Source organism: Sebastes umbrosus, chromosome 1, assembly GCF_015220745.1.
Source record: "Sebastes umbrosus isolate fSebUmb1 chromosome 1, fSebUmb1.pri, whole genome shotgun sequence".
NCBI lineage: Eukaryota > Metazoa > Chordata > Actinopteri > Perciformes > Sebastidae > Sebastes > Sebastes umbrosus.
The window spans coordinates 5,993,962-6,021,543 of NC_051269.1; the positions used below are offsets into that span (position 1 = coordinate 5,993,962).

The window sequence follows — 27,582 nt, forward strand, 5'->3', positions numbered from 1 at the left end:
TTAGTTGACCCAAGTGGGCCTCATTTGTGTTGCCAATTCTGAGCCTATACACTAATTTCCCATTAGTGACCCACCTAGGACCCACATAGGTAGCCATACCCACTTGGTACACCCAGAATAACCACTGTTACCCACATAACCATGTTGGCTGGGACGTCCCCTTTAAAGATTTTACTCTTCAAACTATATACCGATGCCACGAGCCAACATAGAATGACAAAAACACTCAGCCAATGTAAAAGTCTTGAAAATCAGAAATATTGCTGCCTCTTAGCCATCATTATTGCGTTTTTTATCAATGAATCATATTATTAATTTCATAATAATAATGAACAAAATGATCATGATGAAAATGTTTAAGTGCTGAATTGAAGAAAATATGAGATATGTCCTTAAATTGACATGTAGGTGTAATTAATATTTTGAGTTCTTAAAGGGGGAACATACACATCAGGGTTTCATTTTTACAAGTGTATACGTTGTACTCCTGCATATTACGTAGACTACATTACTAGTTTTAACACTGCAAATGTGCACTTTATTCCTATTACATTTGAGCGTGAAAATAGACACTCTCGGGGTGCATAGTGCCGTCTCTTTTCCTACCCACTGATCTACAGTAGATAGTGTCATTAAAGTTCCCCCTTGTTTCTTTAAACTGCTCCAATATTCATACACTATTCCTGGACAGTGACATTTCCTAATGTTAATAAATGAGGGATATTCAGTGTTGCTCATATGCCCAGAGGACGCTGGTTGTCTTCTCCTTGTGTGTGTGTGTGTGTGTGTGTGTGTGTGTGTGTGTGTGTGTGGTCTGGGCTAACTCTCTGTCATTTCACCAGCGAGCTGGGTAACTCCCCTAGCATAAGGCAGTGGGAGGCACACCAGCCGTCCTCCTACTCCTGCCTCATTACCACTCAAACAGCACCACACATTGTGCTCTGTGTGTGTGTGTGTGTGTTTCTCTGTGTATTTCTCAGTGTTTGTGTGTGGCCTAGCATCTGTGCTGTGTCAACTGTCCTAGCAGGATTTGTCCCCTCCCTTCCTTCATACACACTTCCATATGGTCGACTAGGAGAGGGGTGCATCACCTAGATGTGTGCGCACACACACACACACACACACACACACACACACATGCACAAGTACTGTATGTGTACATGTTGTCCTGGCACAGCGGGCTGCATTCTCGTGCAGTATGTCCTTGAGCGCTGCAGTGGGACATGTTTGCTGTAAGCAGAACTGTAAGGCTGGCAGAGGAAACGCAGTAGAGGCAGATGAGGAGGAGCCGGAGGAAGAACAAAAAGAAAAGCAGAGTAAAATTAGAGCTGTAAAAAAACAGCCACAGCTGAGTGGACTGAGGATGGAAATCTGTGGATGTGTGTGTTCACCTGGCCTGTGACCCCTCTCCACTCCCACACCTGACAACATACAAACATGTATGAACCAAAAATGCACAAAACCTTTACAGCAGCAGCTCAATTGCATTAGTCATTTTCTCTCCAGTCCCTCCCGCCCCCCCCCCCCCCCTTCCCTCTGCTAATTTATTCCATTTTCCTGAAGCTCAGCCTGAACCCCTCTCCTCCTGCTGGTGATTGTTTCTCATCAGCAATGATGGTTCATTTACTTTTGTGTCCCTGACTGACTGGCAGCCTCACATCTAGTGAAGCAGAATGACAGATAGATGCATGTATACAGAGAGGAATGGTGTGTGGGTGTTGTTAAAACTCTACACCCCAACGTTTTGGGAAATACTTGTCTCGTATTCTGAAGCAAATGCGAAGGCCGACGTCAGTTTAATCTTTGTGTCCGGTACAGAGAAACGTCTGTTAGGTGGGTAACCTGTAGCTTAACACACTGACTGGCATGAAGGGGGAACAGCTAGCTTATAGATAAAACTAAAAGAGACTCATACGAATCATAAGTGTGTGTTGGATAGACAATTATTTTATTTTAGATTCTTGAATTATGGCTAGTGATTTTGCTGTTTCTTCTTTTTGTGTAAAGCTATAGGCTAAACACATCCTGGAACTATAACTGTAACTGTACTGGCCAGAGATTCAATTGATATTGATCTTTTCATCCGACTTTGGGTCATACAGCAAACACACAGGTTTCCACATTTTTAGTCAGTTCCTTTTAAAATAGATTACAATAAGGGATGCACCGATACCAGTATCAGGTATCGGGTCCAATACTGTGCTCATGTACTCGTACTGGCAAAACGGTACCTCGCTTTCATTGCGCCACGGGGTTTTGCTTGCACCCTCTGACTCGCGCGTGCGTTAGACTCCTTGGGCCGTGTTTCAAGACGGGTCTGGTGGGTTGCAGACATCGCCAAAGACCCCTGGCGCCTTTTACGTAAGTCGAGCCCCTCCCCGGTTGAAAGACGCACCGTGAGCATGGGGCCCCGTCCCTCCCCGGCGGGGAGAGAGAGCGCAGCAAGCACTTTGCCCACGGCCCCGGGAAGCATCTTCACCCTGAGCCTTTCCAAGCCGACCTAGAGCCGGTCGCACCGCCTCGTATGCGGGACTCCCCAGCCTACCGTGTGTCACTCACACCCTCCAGCTGGCTGTTAACGAGGGTCTTTTGGCACAGGGAAGTACTCGTATCGGTACTCGGTATCGGCGAGTACCCAAATGTAAGTACTTGTACTTGTATTTGTACTCGGTCTGAAAAAAAGTGATATCGTTGCATCCCTAATTATAATCAACCCGATCTCATGGGAAGGCGTTAGAATAGCACTTCATTTTAAGGACATTCCGTATATCATGATAATGCATTTCAAGCTTTTCACGTGTCATTTAACGTCCCATCATTACCGTGAAACGGCCACAGGTTCCATTTAGTTAGGTTTAGGAAAAATATCATGGTTGGAGTTAAAATAAGTCAAATACGTACGTAAACAACGTATCATAAGTACAGGAAACACGATCAGCGGTCTCCTGGTTGACAGTCGCTCAATTTTTATTCTACGTCACTAACTCTGAGCGTAGGATATTCACACGGATGCGTTTACATCACACAATTACCGTGTCATTCATACGCCATTAGGTGAGACCTCGTTGTTATAATAGTTCCGTCAAAGTCAATTTCAAAAGGTGGAAGTTGATGATGATGATGATGATGATGATGGGGTCCAAAACGTCCAAAACTTCTTCTGGCCAATCCGGCTCACTTCCTGTTGGCTCCCCGTTTACCATTCATTATTTACCGTGTAGGCTACTATGGCTTTATTTAACTTCATTTTAAACTTAAATTTACTTTGTGAATGCACATGCTTTTAGGACTGCAGTTATAGTGGTATTAATGTTCTAACTTGTGACAACTCATGCACCGACACACACACACACACACACACACACACGGCATGGCCGACTGGGCCCAGGCTGATATAATCTGGTAAATACGTTTTCCCTGCATAGAGGTCATTCACTGCTCGACTTCCAAATGATGTCAGTGCATGTGCATGTGTGTGTTCTACTTTGTGAGTGTGTGTGCTATTGTGTGTGTGTGACTAATGGCTTTAGTAATGCTAAGCCACATGGGGCTCGACTGCAGGTTATGAATAGAAAAACTCCACTGCAGCTCTTTATGAGCAAGCTAATCAATTTGGTTCCACCAGGCAAGTGAGCCCTATTCTCAATCAGCCCATGTTCATCATCAAATTACCTTATGCATTTGCATAATATGATACACTGTTTGGAATAATCATTATGTGCATTGTTCAGTGGTAGTACTACTCCCTCTTTTCCAACAGTGAGTCGTGTAATGAATTGCTGCGTAAAGGGTAACGTCAGTATTTCTCAACCTGGACCGTATTGTCCCATGTGTTTGTGTCTAAGTGACTAACGGGGACAAATCATTTCTGAAACTGGTCCAGTGTTGAGGGAGAACGCTGTAGCCGTCGGCCGCTAAACGAGCTGCGAGGGCAGAGAGCAGTGTCGATGTAACGTCACGTCCACTAAAAGTTCTTGTTGTTGCCGCCGACAAAAACCTTTTCCTGACCTTTCTCTTGATCCGGTCTGTTTGTTATTGTGCCCAAGTCACGCTCAAGTCTCGTTGTGAAATCTGAATATCCATTTACTCAAATAAATGTTGAATTCAAAGAAATCATCCACATTATGTAAATCATCTGGATATTCAGCCATGTCACTGAAATTCTTTTAGATAACTCTAAGCTTGGTTTCTGTACTCCAACACAACAAACTCAGCTCCCAGCTGATAATCACGTTTCCATCATGGACGTATTCCACCGTTGTCTTCCGGCAACACGTCACCTCGCCAGATTTCAGAAGGAGAGTTCTCCTTGAGCGAGACTCTTTCCATGATGTCAGACACTTATAATAATCCAGCCTGTCATGGCAAAAACAAGCACTTTTAGTGGACGTAAATGACGGTGCCAGCTTGCCCCAATAGCAAAATGGAAATCCAACACTGTATGACATGACAGTGACATGAAAATTGTAACATTACATATTTATGAATCAGATGAACATGGAGGAAGTTTGCATTGAGTTTGCATCAACAGCATTCCCAGCTAATTAAAATGGAAGCAGATCAGGAAACAAGAAGGGATGTACAACATGTAGCGGGGGCAAATTAGAAAAGCCCTATATCTCATTTAAAGGTAGAATATGCAGGAATTTCCCAAAGAATCAATGTATAAACTGATAGAAAAATAATCCCTCTGAATCATCACTAGCAGTGTGTAGTGGTGTCTGTATCTACAGAGACCCTGCAGCCCTCTGATTCTCTCTCTTCTTCTTAGGTTGCTGCGTTCAGGACGTTTCTGGACGTCAGCAATAACGTTTTATTTCTCTGATATACTGCTTTGTTCTCACTAACGCTGCTCCCTCTCTTCATTCACTCTATAGCTCGCTCCACCATCGCTGCTCTCTCTCTCTCTGTTTCTGTCCTTCTCTCCCTCTCTCTCTCTCGTTGAGTCGAGGAGGAGGAGGAGGAGCAAGAGGAGGAGGAGGAGGAGGGTTAGGGTCAGCGTTTCCATATTAAAATCTTTGACCCTGTTCCAGACAGAGGTCTGGTCCTCATTCAGAATCTGAGCATTTACAGTAATAATTATAAAATGTTCAATATGTGAAATCAAACAGTCCATCCACAGTGTGTCCCAGCTGAGGTCAAACAGAGACATCTAGTGGTCAGTAGCAGCCAGTGCAGGGATGCTCCTATCACAATGAATTTTTATTCATCTCTCCTTTCTTCATCTGACTGTACTTGTGTCTCCCTCTCTCCTTCTCTTCATTGGTTTCTTTAATTCCGTCCTTCCATTCATTATCTCCTTTATTCTTCCCTTTTATATTTCTTCCTCACTGCTTTCCCTCCTCCTCTCTCCAACCAATTCCTCTCTCTATTCCTTTTCTTCTTCTTCTGCCTCATCCCTCCTTTCTTTTATTCCTTCCTTTCTTTCATGTTCTTTTTCCCTTTTTTTCTCTTCTACCTCTCTTGCAACTTTTTTCATCGACCTATCTCACACTAATGATCCTCTTCCATTTGACATTTTTACTTTCCTTTTTAATTCTCCCCAATTAACGTCTTCCCTCCTTCCCTTCCTCTCCACTCTTTCCTTTTTCTGTATGTTTCCCCCTCCATCCCTCCCTTCTTTCTTTCTTTTGTTCCTGCCTCCATCCTCCTCCCAGTGTGCAGCAGCGCTCCCATCAACATGAAGGTGCAGCATGTCAACGGCAGCGCTCTGGTGGTGCGCTGGGCTCGTCCGGAGTTCACCTACCACCCGCCCATCCTCCACTTCCTGGTGTCCTACAGCTGGACGACCCACGATGACAGCTACGAGGAGACACACCTCACCGACGCCAAACACAAACTGGTGAGACTGGGAGGGACTGGAGCTTGTTGTGGGAGGGTTAACCGGAAGTAATGAGTTGATACTGAACCAAACAATGACACAACCAAAACATTCTCACTCCCAACTCGTCAGATACTGACGCTTGGTCCTCAAACTATGACGCTCTAGTTACCCCTCTAGCGTCAGTTGTGGACGCGTCAGGGACGGCGTGTCAATATTCGCTCGTTACATGTATAGTGTCTTTTCAAAATCAACTTTAGGCAACCACTTAGGGTTAGGAAAAGATCTAACTAAAGATGAACGACTAACGTGACCACATCAGAGTTGGTTGAGAGCCTGGTGTTTCTCATACAGACACTGTATCAGTGCGTCCGTGCGTCCGTGTCAGATGCCGAGGAGCGCTGACCAAGTGGTGATATTTGACGAGTTGGCAGTGAGACGAGGGTTGCATATAACACACAGACGATCCCAGTATTAGGGATTAAGTGGGTTGGACGTGGCTTTGAGGTGAGATTGCTGCTCACATTGTTGGACTGCAGTGATAACAAAGAAAATGTGTTCTGTGTGTGTGTGTGTGTGTGTGTGTGTGTGTGTGTGTGTGTGTCTTGTTTAGTATTTGTTTGTGAGTTACATTATTGTTGCATGGCAAAGCAGCTGAAAAGTGCACACTCGTTTGAAAAGGCCAATACTGACTGGTGCTGCATTCAGGTGCTGAGAGGCTCTGACATGTGACATATACAGTATATATATATAATAAGTATCCTAAAGCTGGGTTAAAGGATGTGAACCCTGCTGTCTGGTCAAGTCCTGAGCTTTGTACATCCAAACATATCCCCTGACCGCCTCCCTACAGCTTCTGTGCTGTATAAGAACATCAAGATCATCACACTTCCTAAATTGCAAAAATCATTGCCAGTTATCAAGATCCGGGCAGCAATTAAACTCCCTCCCTGTCAGTTACCAACAAATGAGATAAACAATCCAATAACCCAGAGTCATGAAACTTTATCTTTGGTGTCAGTGAAATCCACTGAGTGTTGGCACTAACATTTGAAAAATATATCAATATATATAGGATATATGGGGAGACATTAACATGCACATCAGTGAAAGTGCTTAAAAAACAACAACTGTGCATTTAAAAGCACATGCCCACTCATGACAGTACACTATAGAATAACATATAGGAAATCACCAGCATGGACCACATTTGCTTAACATCAAATATGTGTGCATCAGCCCGGTCTCACCGAATGGATGACACGCTAATTTGTAAGTCATTTTGCATGGCATAACAACGTTCTTGTTTTTGCCGTGTCCTTTCACACCATGTAGTCTGTGCTGACTGCAATGTAAACACGTCCGTGTGAATATGCTACGCTCGGAGCTAGTGACATAGAATAAAAAGAGAGAGAAAGACTGGAGGTGGATGGGTCCAACAAACACAGGACTTTCAACCAGGAGACCGCTCGATTCTGATTGGTCAGTCACGGCGTTCTGCGTTCTGTAATTTCTGTACAACGGGCCGTTTCTATGTATAACAGACCATTGCTATGTATAACAGACCGTTGCTATGGATAACAGATTGTTGCTATGTATAACAGACCGTTGTTATGTATAACAGATCGTTGCTATGTATAACAGATCGTTGCTATGTATAGCAGACCGTTGTTATGTATAACAGACCGTTGCTATGTATAACAGATCGTTGCTATGTATAACAGATCGTTGCTATGTATAGCAGACCGTTGCTATGTATAGCAGACCGTTGCTATGGGTGCAGTTCTGATGTTGGACTCTGGCAGACCGTTTTTGTGTCAAAATATTGATTTCTTCAATAAGTAGCCGTGTAATAAGCGTGATAATGTACAGCTAGCGGGTCATTGTTGTGAAAGAATCCCGCGAAGCGTCGGGATGCAGCATCGCCCTCTCGGGGATTCTTTCACAACAATGTCCGGCTCGCTGTACATTATCCCTCACGTCCAGAATGTCCTACAAATGTTGTGCTACTTCCAATGAGATCAGGTTGGTGTGCATATATAATGAGCTCAGTGCTTTAAACCTGCAGTAGGCAGAATATGTTTGGCATCATTGGGCAAAAGTGTCCATAATAACCTTTCAGCATATTGTAATCCAAGTGTTCTGAGAGAAAACTAGACTTCTGCACCTCCTCATGGCTCTGTTTTCAGGCTTTGAAAAATCTAGAGAGAGTGTTACTATTGGCTGTTCATTCAACGGAGGCAGCTGTCAATCAGTTGCAAACTCCGATCAAACGTCAAACTAGGCAGCGCTTATCAAATATGAATCAATATTCTGTTACTGTAATGCCTATTTCTATCCTCAAATGTTGTCAGAAACATCTTGTAGTGCACGGTTTAGCTGTAAAATGAGAAAAGTTTGCTCTGGCTGGTGGGCGGTGCTTGGTATTTCCTCAACTGATCTCAACATGGCTGCCGGGTCACAAACTTTCTAATTTTACAGCTAAACAGTACACTACAAGATGATTCTGAAAACATTTGACGAGAGAAATAGACATTACAGTAACAGAGTATTGATTCATATTTGATCAGCGCTGCCTAGTTTGACCGTTTGATCGGAGTTGGCGAGTGATTGACAGCTGTTCAGTGACGGCAGGCTTCAGATCAGCTCTGATTGGTTGTTTTCCTCCGGTCTGTGAAATCTTCCAGATGCCGTTAGGAGCACTGGAGGACACATGATTTTTTTCAGATTACCTGTCAAATGCACTAGTGTCAGGATATAGTGAACGTTTTATGAAAATAACTTTTTTATTAATCATATTTGCTCCAATCTGCAGCTTTGAATGAGCGTTTCACACACACACACACACACACACACACACACACACACACACCAACTAGTCTTTGTCTGATGTGCTTTCTTGGCCTGGTTTGTGCGAGAAAAAAATAAAAGGAAAAAGCTCTGTTCAGACTTTTCTGACTCTCAGCTGTCGATAGCCATGTTTGTACTGCCATATATTCCACAGAGATACAGAAGAACAATGAATCCTTTCAGGTCTTCCTCACACACAGCTCCGATTTCATGTCCACAGCTCTGTGTGCCTCATCACACCGCTGTGTTTTAGGCTCAGTGAGGGATTCCATGTGTGAAGTTAGTTTCAGTGGAGTTTATTTCAACTTCCAGCCATGTTAGTTCACGGCCTTTCTAATAGTGAAATCAAGCAGCAGCCATGGCTGCAGCTGAATAATGAATGAATTGTGTATCATGAATATTGAAGCCAGCGCTGGTATATCAGTTCCTGCAACAGTCAGTAGACATGCAAGTGTTTTAAATTATTCAGATTTCCGTCCTGGTTGATTTGGTGACGTCTGTGGTTACTGGTGGTAACGGTGGATGTATTTCAATATAATACAGCTCCCACAGTTATTTCATGCATAGCGGTCACTACATCTGGACAGCTGTTCTAAAGCCCTTTTTCTTGTATATGCATGGGTTTGATGGCACAGTTACACATCAGCTGCCACGGTGACATCATCCCATACACCGCCACCCATTGGCCAGCTGTTGTAAGTGCCAGAAACGCTTATTACAAAAAACGTATTATGTATTTAGCAAAATATATAAAGCATATATTGCCAGAAAACTATTTGGTTAAAGTGAATACTGTTGGATACCGTTTTGTTCATATTGGTGTGATTGTATGCATCAAAAGGGTTAAATCGAGCATTTATGAAGTGCTTAGAGGATATCTGAAAATATCGCGATATGGCCTAAAAATATTGTGATATTATTTTTTGGCCGTATCGCCCAGCTCTAATTGCAATACCCATATTTATGATGATGTAGTATGTTTTCTGTCAAATGAATTGAGACACTGTTAAGAGATACCATACAGGAGAATGTTTTTGGCTAATTCAGACCATAAAACAGTGACTCATCGATTTGAAACATTGATCACTATTGTCTAATAATATGTCTAAATCTCTGGTGGTTAACAGATCCATAGTCTCACAGTATGTGTTGACCAACCCTATAGCTATATGTAATCACTCCTCCTCTCATGGAGATACCTTTGTAGAGCAGCTACATGCATTCTGAGGTTTAGTAGATGGTGATGAGGTTTCAGCAGTCTGAGTTTGACACTTCAAATGTGTATCTTCCAAAAATCTGTGTTTTATTACAACATCCCCTCATTCTGTTGTTTCTGGGCAGCCGTTCTTGCTGAGCCACGGTGGAGGGATACATACTGTACCTACTTGTGGTCTCATGTAGGTTTGTTGCTGGGACAAAACATGGACTGCCAAAGACAAAGATACCCACTCAATTTGGCTGATGCGGAAATTTAATTTTCTCTTGGAATTCATTTGGAAAACATATCCGCACAGAACAAGAGTAGAAAGACCTGTGTCTGATACAACCCCTTGCTTATGATTTTGCATTAATGATGATATATTATGATTTTTGGGGCTTAAAAGTACAAACAGCGTAGTGCCTCCTAATCTGGGTGCTTTCATATAAAAGTACAGGTCTTTAAAAACCCAAATGGGTCACATCAAAAGTCCAGATTCCAGATCAGCCAAGCATCATGTGATCAGCAACCAGTAATCAGATGATTTCCCTGAGCACCAACTACACACCCACTCACATAACTAACTGCTCCATATTTCAAACTGAAGCTGCAATTTACTATTTTCATTTTCACCCTTTTGTCCTCTTTTGCTTTGTCCCCCTTTTTTCTTTTCTTTCGTCCTGTCTTCTCTCATTTACTCCCTTCTCCTCCTTACCTTTTGGTTTTCATGCCTCCTTCTTGCCCTTCTTCCTTCTTCAACCCCTCCCTGCTGACACATTACCAGCCCCCACCTCCCCACCCCGGCCCTCAGCCATATGTTATTTGGTTAACTTGATTAATGAACTCTGATTTAACTTCATCAGTGTAATACAACATATTTTAATCATCAGTGTATTCCCTCGTGAACAGACATCACTGTCCAACTGTCCACATTGATTTTCTAATTAGACAGTGAAACCGCTTTGAAGAGAGACACAGTCCAATTTATAGTAAATAATGACAAGAAGTTTTCGGACTAAAAGTCAAACGCGGTTGCACAGGGAGGAAGTGTGTGCGTGTGTGTGTGTGCGTGTGTGTGTTATTTCAGAGATACAGAGGATTTTACATCATCAAAAAATATGACTGCGAGGTCCTTGCAAATCTAATAACTTGTTTTGGAACCAAACTGTTTAGACACGTACAAAAAAATCAGCACTGATTGCATCATTAAAAACATGAGTCATTTTTGTTTAACAAAAGGCACAAACACACAGCTCCGGCAAAATAAAAACTTATTATGAGAAAATATGTCAGCAGAGGTTTTAATGAAATAATTATTCATTTTGTCAGGGGACAAAAGCTTTTTGCTCACACACACACACACACACACACACACACACACACACACACACACACACACACATCTAAACTAAGCTACATCCTCCATCAGCTCTATTCCAAATGGTCTCATCAGGAGCCAAAATGAGCTATGAGAGAAAGCTGTGGAGCAGACAGGAGCTTTCATTCCCTTACATTGTGGTCTGCCGATCGGCTAGCAGAATACTAATGCTAAGCTGGAGGGGATGCAGGGCTTCCAGCCTGTGCAAAATGCATGACCTTGGGCCAGTGGCTCTGTGGGAAAACAGGAGCAGCTGCAAAAGAGAAGGGATGAGAGTGCCCCCTGGCTGTGGAAGCAGCATCGCCTCTCACGGCCGGGATTGTGCCACGATGAGAGATGGAGGGAGAGAGGTGGGAAGTGTTTTATCCTCCATCATTAACTCAAGAGACTATCCCTCCCTCGGAGATCTACTTCAATCTCCCACACACTTCCTGCTTCTCCTCCCCTTTGCCTTCTCCCCCCGAACGCCCCCCCTTCCCTTCCCACACTCTATTTTCTCTTCCCTCTTTCTGTCAGTCCTTTGATTCTGCTCTTATTCCCCATATTCTCCCTTGATGCCTCTATCTAGGTCACAACAGGGACTTACATGGCTTTAGGACCCCCAAATCCCACACACGTCCCCCTTGTCACAATCAATAGAGAATCCCCATGTAATGAAACACTCTGGACTGGACTATTTTATGGCCCATACCACTTGGGGTAGAAAAGAGGGTCTGTAGGAGAAGGGAAGAGGCTCGTCTCTAACATAGCCTGCAGGAGGCAAGTGAGTGTATTTTGTTGAGTGTATTTCAACACATGTTGAAATAGATAATAAGCTGGGTGCAGTGAGTGTATGCAGCATCTCAACACCATGAACCGCTGCAGCCACTGGAGAACTTCTCGGACGTGCCCCACATGCTCCTGCTCATTCATAGAAAAAATTAGGATGTCATCCAGGTAAACAAAAACATCGTTCACTAAGGCCTGAAAAACAGCTGGGGCGTTAGTAAGACCAAACGGCATCACTAAATACTCATAATGGCCACTAGGGGTCTTAAAGGCATTCGTCCACTCATTCCTCTGCCTGTTACTAAATAGATGGTAGACATTGCAGAGATTTAGTTTAGAAAAAAAAATGGTAAGTCAATGCAGCAGTTCAAAGGCTGAGGAAATGAGTGGTAGAAGGTACCTGTTCTTAACGGTGACATTGTTGAGGCCAGGGATATATAAACGATGAGATCGGTAAATGGTAATGGTAAGTGAATGGGCGCAGGTGAGTATAATTAGCGGGGACGGGAAAAACACACAGAGGCAGGAATTGAAACGACAGGAGGGTTCAGTATTTCAAAATTAAACCAGACAACAAGAATGTATTAACATAAGGATGTTACACAGCATACAGTTTCTGGTAAAGGCACAATGTTTAAAGTGGCTACTATATGAGTAGTAGTGTTTTGGTATGTCTCAAATTATTGTGATGGTTTATTGCTGTTGTTGCTGTTGTTGTTGCTGTTGCTGTTGTCGTTGTCGTTGCTGTTGTCGCTGTCGTCGTTGTCCATGCTGTTACTGTTACTGTTGCTGTCGTCGTTGTTGTCATCCTCGTTGTTGTCGTCGTCGTTGTTGTCGTTGTTGTTGTCGTTGTCGTTGCTGTTACTGTTGCTGTTGTCGTCGTTGTCATTGCTGTTACTGTTACTGTTGCCTTTGTCGTCGTTGTCGCTGGCGTTGTCGTTGCTGTTACTGTTGCTGTTGTTTTCGTCGTCATCGTTGTCACTGTCTTTGTCGTTGCTGTTACTGTTACTGTTGTCTTCGTAGTCGTCGTCGCTGTTGTCGCTTGCGTTGACGTTGCTGTTACTGTTACTGTTGCTGTTGTCGTCGTCGTTGTTGCTGTTGCTGTTACTGTTACTGTAACATTTGGGAGTAGAACTCCACAACAAGCTGGAAATCGCACATGTTTTTTGCCCTTATAAAGTTGATTTGGTGAATATGTTAGCAAACAATATTAGTATTACACATCCAGCAGACACAGAGCAACATTTGCATTTACTTGGGGTTGTATTTCTGGCCACCTGATGAGTGTAAGTCCTATATTCACTCTCCCTTTAGCTCTGTTTTGGTCTCTACCTCCTCCTGAGAAAATATCCAGGTCTATGTTCACCAGCTAGTCTCTAATTGTGTGTGTCTGCTGTTTGGTCCATAAGAGCACACTAGTACAGCGGCTTTATCAGGGCTTTTTCGTTTAAAAAACTGCTGCCCGCTGCTGCTAGTATGTTGTGGGCCATAAAACCAAAACAATAAGCTAAAAGATGATAAAATGCTGAGGGGAGCTGAGGGGAACTATAAAGTTGGTGTTGATTCTCTGGAGGCATGTCACTGCAAGCCCCCTTTCACTCTCATTACACTCAATTTGACCCATTGTTCACATCAATAATATTGATTAGTGCAGCTTTAATGAAACATTATTTCCTTTGTGTATATTTTCTACATGGAGGAGGAAGTTAACAGGAAGGAATGAACAGGATTATTAAAAATGTTTCCTTCATTTGTTGAAAATTAAATAGACTAAAACATTAGCATTAGAGGTTAAACATGGTTTCATTAGTTTACACTATGGTCAAACTCTGAGTTTGATAATGATTTGTTGATTGTTAAAAATAGTATTTATTATCCCATTGAGAAATACAAAGTTTAGAGGGTGATATAATAAGATGCTGTAGCTGACATACAGGGCATAGTGTTGCTTACAGGTCCCATATTATAAAAAAGTGAGATTTTCATGTTTTTTTATTATAAAGCAGGCTTAAGTCCTATATAAATACTGTGCAAGTATTGAAACACTTAATCCACAGGGAAATACACACAGCCCGTATTCAGAAACTCTGCATTTGAAACAAGCTGTCAGGATTTCTGTCCATTTGTGATGTCACAAATATACAATATTTAGACCCTTTACGCAGATTTAAACGTAAACCCAAGCTGTTGCCTAGCAAAGCAATTCTTTTGCAATTTTGTCGCAATTCCGTCGAAATGCGCTAAAACAGAGCGTATAAGACAGAGGGTAAATACAGGCATATTCAGGCCGACAGTATGAAGAAAATACAGGGTTTTTTTAACATTACTGCATGTAAACATGTTCTAGTAGAAACCCAAAAGACAAGTATGATCCTGAAAACGAGCACGATATGGGACCTTTAAGTATCTCCCCCTGACTGACTGAACTGATTTAACCTCTTGAAACCATAAAACAGAAGAGTAGGATATTTTCCAGTGGCCCTGCTGTATCTTAGCACTTTGTAACTCAGTGTGATTCTGATTATATGCGGTGATAAAAACAGCTTGTGAAAAGGCTGGCTGATGAATTTGTCAGACTTGATTAAAACAAGACTTTAGTAATATAATACATTTGTCAAAAAAGAGAATGAAGCAGTAGGAGGAATAATGTGTGACGGTCTAATACACCATTAAAACAAAACTTACTGGAATTCATCTCTTACTGGTTTTAAAATACATCTTCATCCCCTTATGTGATAGAGATGATAGACTGCAATGTGCGTGATGAATTTATCATTCTGCTGATCCAAAGCAGCGTGACTTCTTTCTATTAACTGGTTTGGAAAGCTTGACGGAGGGTTTTTTTACAAAATGATGGAGTGAGCTGATGGGCTTGAGGAGGACAGGCCGTGACCCCCATGCTAAGCCAGTTGAGATCCTGTTTGATAGTGCTGTTAATGGGGATGGGGGGGGGGGGGGGGGGGGGGGGGGGGGGGGGGGGGGGTACTTGTGGTGTTAATATGATGCTGGTGCATTCATAAAGGGCAATTGGTTCTTGACCTTTGTGAATGTGTTGGAAAAATGCATACATGCAGCACATTTCTAAGGTCCTGACAGGTGACACTCATGGCCCTTGAAGCCTATTTCTGTTTCGGTGTCGCATACCTAGTCAACAAATTTGTGGCGCCTATTTGATGACAAGAAACCCTAAATGGACAGAAGTGTCAGTCAGACAGACAATGTGAGATATACGACTGTGAGCATGCACGCAAGGGTATAAATGTCGCGAAACGAAGAGACTCAGGGCTCTCAGCCCTGAACATTTATGTTGATGTTTGTTTGCCCAATTGCAAGTGTTTATTAAACCTTAAAAAGACGCTCTCTCGGTTTTCGAGTCCTTCTTCACAGAAATTGCCTCCACAGTGAATATTATATGAGAAAATGATTCTTCGCTCAAAGGTCTACATTCTAGCTTTCTGAGCTTTCAACAGAGACATAGGGGTCACCATCTCTCACATATACAACCACCCTGTTTTCACATGGCTGAAGACACACGTTAGGGATTTTTCCGTCTGCTGAGGAAGACATGGGTGAAAGCAAAATGTGGACCTTTCAGCTCATATTATCTTGTGTATTTGACAGGGAGATAATGATGCGGAGTGTGGAGTGACCATGGGGAAATAAGGAAAGACACAGCTTGGATGAAATGTTCGGGATGAACCGCAGAAAGAGAGGCACATTGTCTGGTTTGGGATAGCCACAGTATGAATGTGAAGTGAACTGACTGTATTAAAGGTCCGTTGTAGAGAAATAATGGGGTGTATGGGGATGAGATGGCCTCCTGGTTGACCTTCGCTGTAGCTTCATTAGGAGAACACCAGACTACACCGGCTCACCTGCATACCACCACGCTGTAACACTGCAGTCAGATCGGGTCTCCAGGCTGCTCCCAACATGTTTTCTTTCTCTTGTTCTGGACTCTTTGTGTTGTTGATTTTTTTTCACTCTTACATTTTGATTTTTAATTTTTTAATTTGTGTTGTGCATACATTTTTGATTAATAACTGAAGCGGGAAAATGGGACACCACTTTGAAGGACATTTAAAAGTTGATGCATGAATTAAAAATATGGTGCAAAAGGTAGTACTCTAGATGGGTGGGGGGGGGGGGGTATATTCAAGATTCATGATTCAATAATTTATTGCCACATCAACCACACTTGATTAGGAATTTGTTTTGGTGCGCTCAACAGCAAAACATATAATCACGTAACACTCAAAACAAAACATGCTGGCTTAATAACAATACAGTAACCATACAATAAAAGTGCAGTTCTAACGAGAAGATGCAGTTCCTGCAGAAAATGCGTTTAAATGCTGAAAGCTAAAATTAACTGCAAAGCATTGCTCAAAATACAATTCAATTTATTTTTATATAGCATCAAATCATAACAGAAGTTATCTCGAGACGCTTCTCATATAGAGCAGGTCTATAGACCGTACTCTATAATTTAGAGACCCAACAGGAGATCCCCCATCATGAGCATGCATTGTTATGCGACAGTGGAAATGAAAACCTCCCCTTTAGCAGTTAGAAACCTTGGGCAGAACCCGGCTCTAGGTGGGCGGCCATCTTCCTCGACTAACTGCTTCTCATACAAAAAATGTGCTCATTCTAAATAGACATGAACGAGCATCGGTCAAAACTAGTGTGGCGACACACGTCAGCTAAAACCACAATATCACTCTATATTTCAGCTGCTTGGCAATAATGTTATGTTCTGACCAGACGAAGGTCTCTCCATGAACCAATGCTGATCCTAGTGTTGGCTTTTCCTGCTTCAGACTCCCGACCGCGGCCAGAGGGAACAGGGGAGACATCGGCGTTTTGGTCGGAGACGATAACGTTACTCGCTCCGGAGCCCCGTCTATTCACTCAGCAGCAGGAAACAAGGCATGGGAAACCTCTGTTGGTCTGGAGGAGCTGCAGCATTTATTTCTGCAAAAACTTCCACTGTACATTCACTAGATATTCTCAGAGCTAGACCCACTCTTCTGCAGTCTGTAGTGTGTGCGCATGCACGTGAGAGGTGGAGCGAGTGAGAACGAGCGATGTGTGAGTGAAGGCGAGCAGGCAGAGGAGCAGAGACTACGGCCCTGGAGACCAAAGCTACGGTCTCCTCCTGTGTCTTCTGGCTGCGGTTTGGGGGCCGGAGCAGGAAGAGTTGACACTGTTTTGCAAGATGGGCTTCACTAGATAGAACTTTTTTGGTTTTGGTGCTTCCGTGTAGTTTGTGTTGGAGTCTGAGTCTGAACAGCGTAGCCATGGGACACCGACCGGCAATGATTTATACGTGTAAGAAGTTACAAACAGTCCCTTTGTAGGTAGATGTTGGTTTTAAGGTTTGTGATCAAGGGATGTTTGTTCCCTCGATCCAAAAACATCCCTAAGAATGACTCAACCATGTCTTAATCTATGCAATCCCCCCTTTTGATATTAACTCCCCGTAACTGAATTAACCTGATTCATGACACAAACTCCTGGTGGACCTTACTGATTGTGTTTGTGTGTGTGTTGTCCAGGAGGCCGTCATCACTCCCGTCTCCCACGATGTGCTGTACCTGTTTAGAGTCCAGAGCATCTGCACGAATGACATGCGCAGTGACTTCAGCCAGAGCATGCTCTTCAGAGGTAACACACACACACACACACACACACACACACACGCACACACACACACCATTTAGCAGTAATGTCAACATAACAGTCAGTTTGAGTATCAGGATGTATCTCTCTCATGCACATAGCCCTCTCTCAACATGCTGCGCATTATCATCTTACATTTGTGCAAACAATATTTTCAGACAGTTAGGATTCCTTTGATCGTAATATCACAAAATATTTCATATTCGGGGTTATTTATGTGAGCTCATATCAACAGCTGCAGGCTAAAGGAAAAAATAACAGAGGGAAAGGAAAGAGGTAAACTAACAGTGAGATGAATTCATTTCATCTAAATGCATTCGGTTTATTGGCTGCCCCATTAAGTATTCAGCGCCTTTTGCATTTCCATTATGTCATGTTGTGATTAATGTGCTCGCTGGTTGTCTCTCCTGTGTTTAACTATGGAATATCCTGATATTTATTTTCTTTCCTGCGTTTCAGCAAACACCACCAGGATCTTTGAGGGGACGCGGATCGTGAAAACTGGAATGGTAAGGGAAGCAGAGGTGAATCACTAACTGTTGTCTTTTCACATTGTATCCAGCAGAGAGCAGTGTCTATATTAGCATCCTTCTTCTCTGTGTGGACGGGAAGGTCTCAAAGGGAATTACAGTCAATAATACAAAGCAGTGGTTCACATGTTACACGATTTTATTTTCCTCCTCAGTCTACCTTGACATGTTGACTAAGGAGTTTAACCCCTTAAAGGTCCCATATTGTAAAAAGTAAGATTCTCATGTCTTTTATAGTATAAAGTAGGTTTAAGTGCTTTATAAATACTGTGAAAGTATCGAAGTGCTCAATATACTGAGAAAAACACACAGCCCGTATTCAGAAATTGTGCGTTTGAAACAAGCCGTTAGGATTTCTGTCCATTTGTGATGTCACAAATATCCAATATTTAGACCATTACACTGTTTTAAATGTAAACATTCTAAATGTGTCCCAGTTTATTCCTGGTTGCAGTGTATGTGAATGACATCAACTGACAGGAAGTAAACATGGACCCAAAATGTTGCCTAGCAACGTAATTCCATTGCAATTCCGTTGAAATGCACTAAAACGGAGCGTTTCAGACATGAGGGTAAATACAGGTATATTCAGGCAGACAGTATGAGGAAAAATAAAGTTTTTTTTTAACATTACAGCATGTAAACATGTTCTAGTAGAAACACAAGTATGAACCTGAAAATGAGCACGATATGGGAGCTTTAAAGGGGTGCAGATGGTAACTTTTATAAAGATAACTTTTTATCATATTTGCTTTAACTGTCACTATACTGTATGCTGACAGTAGTACAAGAGACAGATAATCTGGGAAAAAATCAAGACTATTTCTCCCCTCAAATGTTTTCAGACACTCTTTTAATGTACTGTTTATCTGTAAAATGTTGAGATCAGTCGAGGCTAAACCAAACTTTCTCATTTTACATCTAAAATATGTTTCTGAAAACATCTGAGCTGAAGAACAGACATTACAGTAACAGAATCTGGATTCATATTTGATACATGTCTAATCAGAAGTCACCAGCAGTGATTGACAGCTGTGTTAGAGACAGCTCGGCTCTGATTGGTTGTTCCTTCGGGAACCGTGGAATCATGCAAACGCCATAAGGAGCACTAGAAGGAGGCAGAGGTAAAAAGTTACCAACTGCAGCTTTATGAGGTTAAACTCCTGAGTCAGTAATGTCAGAGTTGACTGAGGAAGGAAAACAACAAAATGATCTCAAATTCTAATCAGTAAATAGTTTTATTCCCAGCCGACGGTGTCTCCGGCCTCCTCAGCCGACATGGCTCCCATCTCCTCTGGCTCCTCTACTTGGACCTCCTCAGGCATCCCCTTCTCCTTCGTCTCTATGGCGACAGGAATCGGCCCGTCCTCCAGCGGTAGTCAGGCAACCGTGGCGTCCGTGGTGACCAGTACATTACTAGCCGGCCTGGGCTTCAGCGGCGGTGTTATCTCCTCCTTCCCCAGCTCCGTTTGGCCGAGCAGAGCACCAACCCGTAATCCCACCTCCGCACGCCACGCCTCTGAACCCACCGGGCCCGCCAAAGACGCCACCGCTTCCGCTTCTGCCGCCACGACGGCCGCAGCCAAGGATAACAGTGAAGCTGGGGGTGAGGATAAAGAGAACGGCACGGGTCAAGGAGAGGATGGAGAGAGGGAAGGAGAGGATAAGGATGAAGAGGAGGAAGAAGAAGAGAAAGAGGAGAGGAAGGAGAGGAAGGGATCAGGAGGTGCGGGCGAGGGAGGGAGGAAGGAAGGCAGGACGGCGGTGAAAGAGACGCCCGGCGAGACACCGGATTCTACTGCAAAGGAGAAAGAACCAGATCCAACTAGCACGGCACCTGTAGAAGACCATCTGGAGGGATTTACCCACAATCCACTTGAGTCCAGCTCCACAAGCACCACAGAGGCAGCCGATGAAACGACAGAACTCGCTGCTCCCAAGGACCCGGCAGCGACACTCAGACCCAGCTCAGGGAGGGACAAGCAGCCCTGGCCTTTCTCCATCCACACTGGTGAGTCAACTCATGTCCCACAGCTTCAGGTAAACTATTAGCTTTCATCATCTGTGGTGGAATATGGTGCACAACTACACAACAATCTACTTCCCCTTTCTTGTACTTAATCACTTGTCAAAGATGTTCCAACTACTTTGGTGACACCGGCTGCAGTGACATAAACAATGTTTTTTTATCTTCATTCTGTTTGATAGATCCCAAATATCATCTTACATGACCATGAAATTAAATAACTGGACAAGGTCCACACTGAGCATTCAGAATGTCCTCATAAGTACTTGTCTCTCCAAAAGGTGGTTTATGGCACGGAGTGCAGGGCAGCATTCGACTAAAAATAGTTAAAATACGGTTATCTGTGTAGAAAAAAAGAAAATTTTGTTACTGTGGAAGTAGTAGTCTGCCTCAGAGCTTTTCAGATTGTTCATCGCCTCACCGTCTGTAACAACGGAGTCAATAACGTAGCTAAATACACTAGTATAGGTTATCTGAGGCCACTTCTTCAGGTCGTCCTCCCATCCCTCCATAGTAGAAGGCTGAGCTATGATCACATTATCCCGTTTGAGCTGTAATAGGTGGTGTTCACACATGTTTTACTAGATTTATTAATACAATCGCTCTAGGAGAGCAGATTAGCGTAGTGTTACCATGGAAAACGATTCAGTGACACAACGCGCCGGAAGTTACGCCCATAATTCACGCAAGGCATCATGGGGGCTAGGAATAAGGTGGATACACACCCATTATAAACTCAGAAAAAGTCTGAAAACAGCATAAAACTTAAACTGTGATAATTCAACAACTGTAAGAGATATCAAAAAGCTGAATCATACCTTAATAGTTCAAAGTCTTGTAACCCGTTCAAAGTTTAAATGGTGTCTGTAGCTGAAAGTATGCGGAAGCAGTAGCATTTCAAATAGGAGCGTGTTTGAGAGGATTTGAAGATTGTCTCCATTGAGTTACATTGTAAAAATAAAATGTGAAAAAAAGCTTAATATTTTAAAATGTATAAATAGTAGAAACAAGAAAAGATATAGCACTAATGTCTTTAAAGAGTTGCATATTTTGATAGTTGAACAGTTTCTGTAGCTCAAAGTATGCAGAAGTAGTCCAAAAAACGTACGGAAGAAATAGAATAAGTTGAAGAAACCTTAGAAGAACAATACTAGGAACGCTGAATCAGCATTCGCACAATTAACTTACCTATTTTTAGAAATACAGAGTCCAAGTGCAAGTCCACACAAACTGACTTTGTTACAGTAACAAGAGTAAATGTGATCGGTCCCTTCCAGCCCCAGCTCACTGTAAAGTGAAATGACCATGACGGACAATTCCATCAAATTCAGACAAACAGCTCTTCATCTTCATTAGAGTTGTCGTGGAAACAGTTGAATCAGGAGTATGAACGTGATGGAGTCGGCTAACGGAGAGTTGAATGTGCTGTATGCAGAGCTCTCCTATAAAGGCCTTTAGTGGAGTAAGTGATGATGAATTGCAGTGATGTAGAGCAAAGTAAAGTGTTAACAGAGTTCCTAATGCTTTTCCTCTCCCTGCTCCCCTTTCTCCTACCCCTCCAGCCAACACTTTCGGCACTGCATTAGCCAAGCAAATACCATGGGACATCAATTCAATTTCAAATGCTTTGAAACACAGTCCGAGCCCAAGACCGGACATTATTATGAACAAAAGCAATCTTCTGATATTCCCCGGAAAATGCCTTTCTCAATCTTTGTCAAAGCACATTTGGCAAATTTTATTCCGTTTGAGCTGGACGGACTGAGGGGTATAAAGCTTAAAAGTTTTTGCACAACTTTGTCAAAGTAGTAGCTGTATACATTGAGCTTAGAACCTCTGTTGTGGGTGGTGTTTTTATGATGAGGGCATGCTCTCAGTACTCTCAATATTCAGCCTATCAGCTAAAAACAACTATGAATCCCAGTTTAAGGCAGAGAACTAATCTCCTAGCATCTGTTCTTTGGAAGTCTATCTGAGTGTGAGTAATATACCTACATATAGACTAATGACACGTATAATTATGATATATAGGCCATGTCATGTTAATCTACTTTTATGGTGCACTTGTTTCAAGATTTAGACAATTCTGAGTGGATACGCTGAACTCAGTCCAAACTCCAAAGCACTCAGCCGTAGCTTGAGGAGTGTCAGTGTAGAAGTAATCCCTTTTTGAATATATAAAAATGTGATAAACAATGATAAAAGTATTAATCCTATAACCCTGTGTTTACTACTGAAACAGCATACAATCATAGTACTACTGTATTTTATGTATAAGACCCCAGAGATAACCATGCATTACAATGACCTTCAACTCAACTCAACTCGCAGCTGTGTGATGTAATACTTGCACTGGCCTTCAACCGAACGGGCGAACATAGCAAGGAATACGTAATGTATTTGGCACGGACTAATCATGCAGCTGTACCACCAGGTGGCATCTATCTCTGAAATAATAGATGTCGGAAAGCACCTAGAGCATCGTAGTATGGTATCTGCTGATTAGTGTGTTATGTTGACAGACACCAATAGAATTGAAGACGACTAAGAAAATTATAGTAAAAGGAGGGACAAGTCCTTTGGTCCAGTATATAAGGCTATGATGTAAAGCCCGCGGTTAGTCGCGTCTGGAACGGCTCGGGTTTTGGTTGTGTTTTTGTCTGCTGATATTGAACACAATAAAAACTCTGCTTTTTGCACCATACTTGGACAGCCTCAAGAGATTCATTTGAGTATCCTGTGTTGACTTTCTGACACCTTTAATATTGAACATTGAAGAACATTGAACAGGGGTCTCAGACATTCCAGGCCCAAGGCTTGAGATATCCTGATTCAACATCAGTGACTGCATGTGCTGAGTTAGGATGTAGCACAGGTTGTAACAACAGACGGTTAGTAGTTAGTTCTTTGCTTTACATCCATCAGACTGGAGTACTAGTTACTTTGTAGATTGAGATTTTACATACAAAGTACTATGATCTGTTTATAGATGCAACGTGACGACAAAGTAGTCAACAATAGTTCCACTTTAACTAGAAACATTCAAATTCTCATGACATGAAAACATTGGCATTAATATTTCACCTCAGCAGCATTGCAGACATTGTGGTGTGGATAGTGGAAAGTCAAGACAGAAGACACACAGTAGGACCCTACAATCGGAAAAATCTGCTAAATGAAGCCAAACTTCTCTTCTGTTTATCCCCAAATGTCCTCACTCCTGTCCTTTCTTGCTCTGTCTGTCCTCCTGGCTCTCCTGCATCTTCCCCTCTCTCTCTCTCTCTCTGCGAATCAATCCAAATTTGTCGTACTTTTCATTTTGTTTTCTTCACTCTCTCCGTTAGTTCTTCTCCTCTTTTCCTCTGCCCTCAGCCTCTCCATCTCTCTGTCTCTTCTGTCTCTCTCTCTCTGCCTCTCTCTGTCTTTCTCTCTCTGCCCCTCTCTGTCTCTGTCTCTGTATCTCTCTCTCTCTCTCTCTCTCTCTCTCAGAATTGTACTCAGTGAAGGAGCTAAACCACTTCGTTAATGAAACAAAGACTAAGAAAAATGTGCCACTTGCACGCTTTCTCCCAGATCCTAAGAGGTTTCTTAAATCTGTGAGTCACACTACTAAGTTTGTAGATGCAAAGTCCCTGACTCCTGAGAAGAAGTATAGGCTTAGCAAATGGGGCCACTTCTGTGAGGAAAAGTATGACGTTGCACAGAGTTTAAAGTGGATAGGTTGCATGGTACACATTCCTCTTCCTATGGAGGTATGGAAAGGTGATGGGTTGACAGTTTTAGGAGTTTATTTAGGAAACCAGGTTTTTGAACAACAGAACTGGGAGGGTTTAGTTGTGAAGGTGTGTGTATAAGGTTGTCTAAATAGCAATGGCTGCCTCGGCTGTCACATAGGGGACGAGTTTTGGTTGTGCACAACTTAGTTGCTTCGATGCTGTGGCATAACTTTAAAGTATTATCCCCACCAAGGAGCCTGGTTGCTGATATCCAAAAAACTCCTTGTGGATTTTTTCTGGATGGGACAGCAACGGATCTGAGCAGAAGCACTGTATCTGCCAGTGGAAGAAGGAGGGCAAGGTCTGGTAGATATTCAGTCAAAAATAATGTCCTTCAGACTACAAGCTGCCAAGAGGCTCCTTTACCAATGTGGTCTGAGGTGGCAAGAGACTGCGGAGCAGCTTCTTCGGAGAGTGAGCCGTCTGGGGTAGAGCAAACAGCTGTTCTTGGTCGGACTAGAGGAGGTGGATCTAGTCATCTTTTTACAGCTCAGTCCTGGAGGCTTTTCAGGGTTTGGAAAACCTTTTACTGCACAATAGTTTCATAGAATCACAGTTACTGTCATCCATCAGTTTGCGTCTTGCCCTGCTCAAAGCTGGATGTGTTAAAGTTGGACATTTGTTGCAGAACGCCATGGGATCTCTTGATGCGTTGGCACAGAAGACGAACATTAGGTCATCCAGGATTCTGGACGGACTGGTGAAGGAGGTCCTTGCATCCTTGCAAGGAGTCATGAGAGTCTATTGCTGGAAACCGTAACCGTTTTGGGACAGTGGGATGATGTCAATGTCCATACAGTTCTCTAACTGTTGGTCCTACTGTGGGAGAGTGGCAGGAGGAGGAGGAGGAGGATAAGCTGCTAACGTTTGTGATTCCAAAGCTTGGAAAATTTGAGGATTTGGAGAAGAAGGCAGCCTATCAGCTCTGCGGGAAAGTGTGTCATCTAAGGTCCTTGGTGGGGGTGAAAGCGTCGAAGTGGACTGAGGTTTTCGGCCGATATAAGTCCCTGAAAGGCAGTTTGAGGTCCTTGTATATAAGCTGCCTGTTGAAAAGCGGTCAGCTGACCTCCAATGGAGGATAATACGCGAGGCAATTTTCTCTAGACTTATTTTTCATATGGTCCTAAATACCTGGTGAGGAAAAGGTACTCTTTATAATTTCATGTTTGCGGTGGCTAAGCTCGCTACCTGGATATCTTTGGTTGGAGGTGTTGGATGTACAGATGGTGTTCAGGTCCTGAAGGGGTTGGTAGTGGCTCGTCTGAAGGTTGAACATGCGGACTATCAGACGGTGAATAACCTGGGTACTTTCAGAGCGGTCTGGGTGGTGGATGGGATTCTGTGCTCTGTTGGGGGTGACGGAGAGCTGTTGGTTTAATTTTGATTTGTGAAATGATTGTTTTATGGTTATTTTGTGATTGTTTTCTTTTTCTTTTATTTATTTATGTAGACCTAAGTTTGTTTGTTTTGGTTTAAGGGATCCGTAATTGTTCAATAAAATTAATTTTAAAGTCTCTCTCTCTCTGCCTCTCTCCCCCTCTCTCTCTCCCTCTCTCTCTCTCTCTCTCTCTCTCTCTTGCTGTCTCTCTCTATCTCTCTGCCTCTCTCCCTCTCTCTCCCCCTCTCTCTCTGTCTCCCTCTCTGTCCCTCTCTCTCTTCACGCTCTCATCTGAGTGCTGGCCTACTTTCAGACATGGTGAGAGGAGGCTTGCAGGCTAGACTCAGCTGCAGGGGAGGAAAGAGACTCTTTTATAGTTCCATGTGTGCGGGTGTGCGTGTGTGTGTGTGTGTGTGTGTGTGTGTGTGTGGAGTGTGTTGGGGGTGATAGTGCCTGTACAGTATGTATCTCACTGCACATTACTGACTGGCTGTGTGTGTGTGTGTGTGTGTGTGTGTGTGCGTGCGTGCGTGCGTGCGTGCGTGCGTGCGTGCGTGCGTGTGTGTGTTTGCGTGCTGCTGGCCAGGGTTTATTTATTTATTTATTTATTTTTGGCCGAGCGCCGTAATCGTAACAGAGAAAAGCAGAAGGGAAAGAGAAGGGAACAGAGGATGTAGGCAGCATCTCTGGGTTTCTTTGTGAGCACCGTGCACGTGTGTGCGTGCGTGTGGACGTAAGGCAGAAGATACAGAGTTAGTGCCGATGCACGCCAGCTGTGGTGCAGTGCAGGAAGCCCAGTCTGATGTAGTGCTCGGCTCACGGCAAAGCTGCAGATTGAAGGCCATGGGGGCCGGCGTCAGCTCCAGCAACGTCACGGCTGCAGACGCCGAAGTGGGTAGGTGGTGCCGATGGTTGCGACGGAGATTAAGGGACCTAAAAGCAAATTGGATTTTTACAAATGACTCAAATTTGACTCAAAGCTGTGTGTTGTTTTGATGCAGTATGAGTGAGCAGAGTGTGCAGGGCTCAGTGCAGGGAGCACGTCAGCTGGGACCTGTATCTATTCATATTCATTTGATGCTGTACAGCACCTTCACTTTTTCACTGAGGTGAAGTTAAATAACAACGTTTTGTTTTGGGAAATATGCCTGTTTGCGGTCTGTCTTACCCAGGATGAGACATTGATGTGTTTCATCTCTGTGTCCCGTACAGAGACACAGTATAGATCCGGGACATGTGTAGCCTAGCTTAGCAAATAAGCTGTGTCCCAATTCTACGCTATATACAAATCCTAATAAAGTATACTCTATTTACTGCGAGGCAGCATGGACAGGAAATGAAACAAGACATGTCCAAGAGATGCCGATCAAACTTTGAGACACTTAAACCAATGTATAGTAGGAAACCTGAAAGAACGTCATGAACGCTGGCTTTGAAGCAATTTTCGTAGTGGCCAAACAGCGGTACTACAGCTTCTGTGTCCGTCACATGATGCCATTGGGCCCAAAAATACTTTTTCCCATAGACTTACATTGGGAAAGAGACGTCTGTAACTCAGCGGATCATTTTTTTTTAGGCGAATCGACTCCCCAGTACGAACACTCTAATAGCCCTTATTTAAATCATTAGGTCCTAAAAGTTATAAAATGCACTATAGCCGAATCCAGAGGTATTTCCCTTCCTCCGTTCATGTGAATGAGACCCAGACCTAGAGGCTGGAGCGAGGGCTGGGAGGTGGAGTTAAAGTAAAAGCGATCCGCACCTGCTCTGTGGGCCCAATGAATGAGGAAGATCACCGCATGATCCGAGAACTTCGTTGAGCCATTTTGGTTTCGTTCACCACTGAGCAACTCTCATAGGAATGAACGGGAGCCTCTGACGCTGTATCCAGTTCTCTTCATACGCCCATGGGCCCAACACTATCTACAATTTGTTTTTTGTATATTTTGCCAGCTGTTAGCGCCTTGTTTGTTTTTTGAATTGTATTGTCGGACAGTATGCAGCATTTTTTCAGTTTTCCAGTGTGAGCATTTGAACAGCCTGATTCCATGGTTTGTTTAGTGATTCAAATAGGTCGGCTTTGTGCTTACCGGGTGTTATTTCCATCAGTTTGAGTAATGGACCAATCATAGCCTTGTAGCCAGGATTAAGAATGAGAAAGTCTTCTTCCTA

General features: G+C 43.2%; 1 protein-coding gene across 3 annotated transcripts in view; it reads left to right on the top strand.

Moving 5' to 3' along the window:
* Positions 1-27,582, top strand: part of LOC119490712 (receptor-type tyrosine-protein phosphatase gamma-like) — a 460,745-nt gene that overhangs the window by 386,896 nt on the left and 46,267 nt on the right. The window contains exons 9-13 of one of the 3 annotated variants that reach the window (XM_037774207.1): positions 5,658-5,842; positions 17,577-17,685; positions 18,160-18,209; positions 19,479-20,241; positions 23,246-23,252. In XM_037774207.1, the coding sequence (XP_037630135.1) occupies positions 5,658-5,842; positions 17,577-17,685; positions 18,160-18,209; positions 19,479-20,241; positions 23,246-23,252 (1,114 nt within the window). Of the gene's footprint in view, positions 1-5,657; positions 5,843-17,576; positions 17,686-18,159; positions 18,210-19,466; positions 20,242-23,245; positions 23,253-27,582 lie in introns of all 3 variants that reach the window. The other 2 variants (XM_037774205.1, XM_037774206.1) reach the window with 2 other exon arrangements.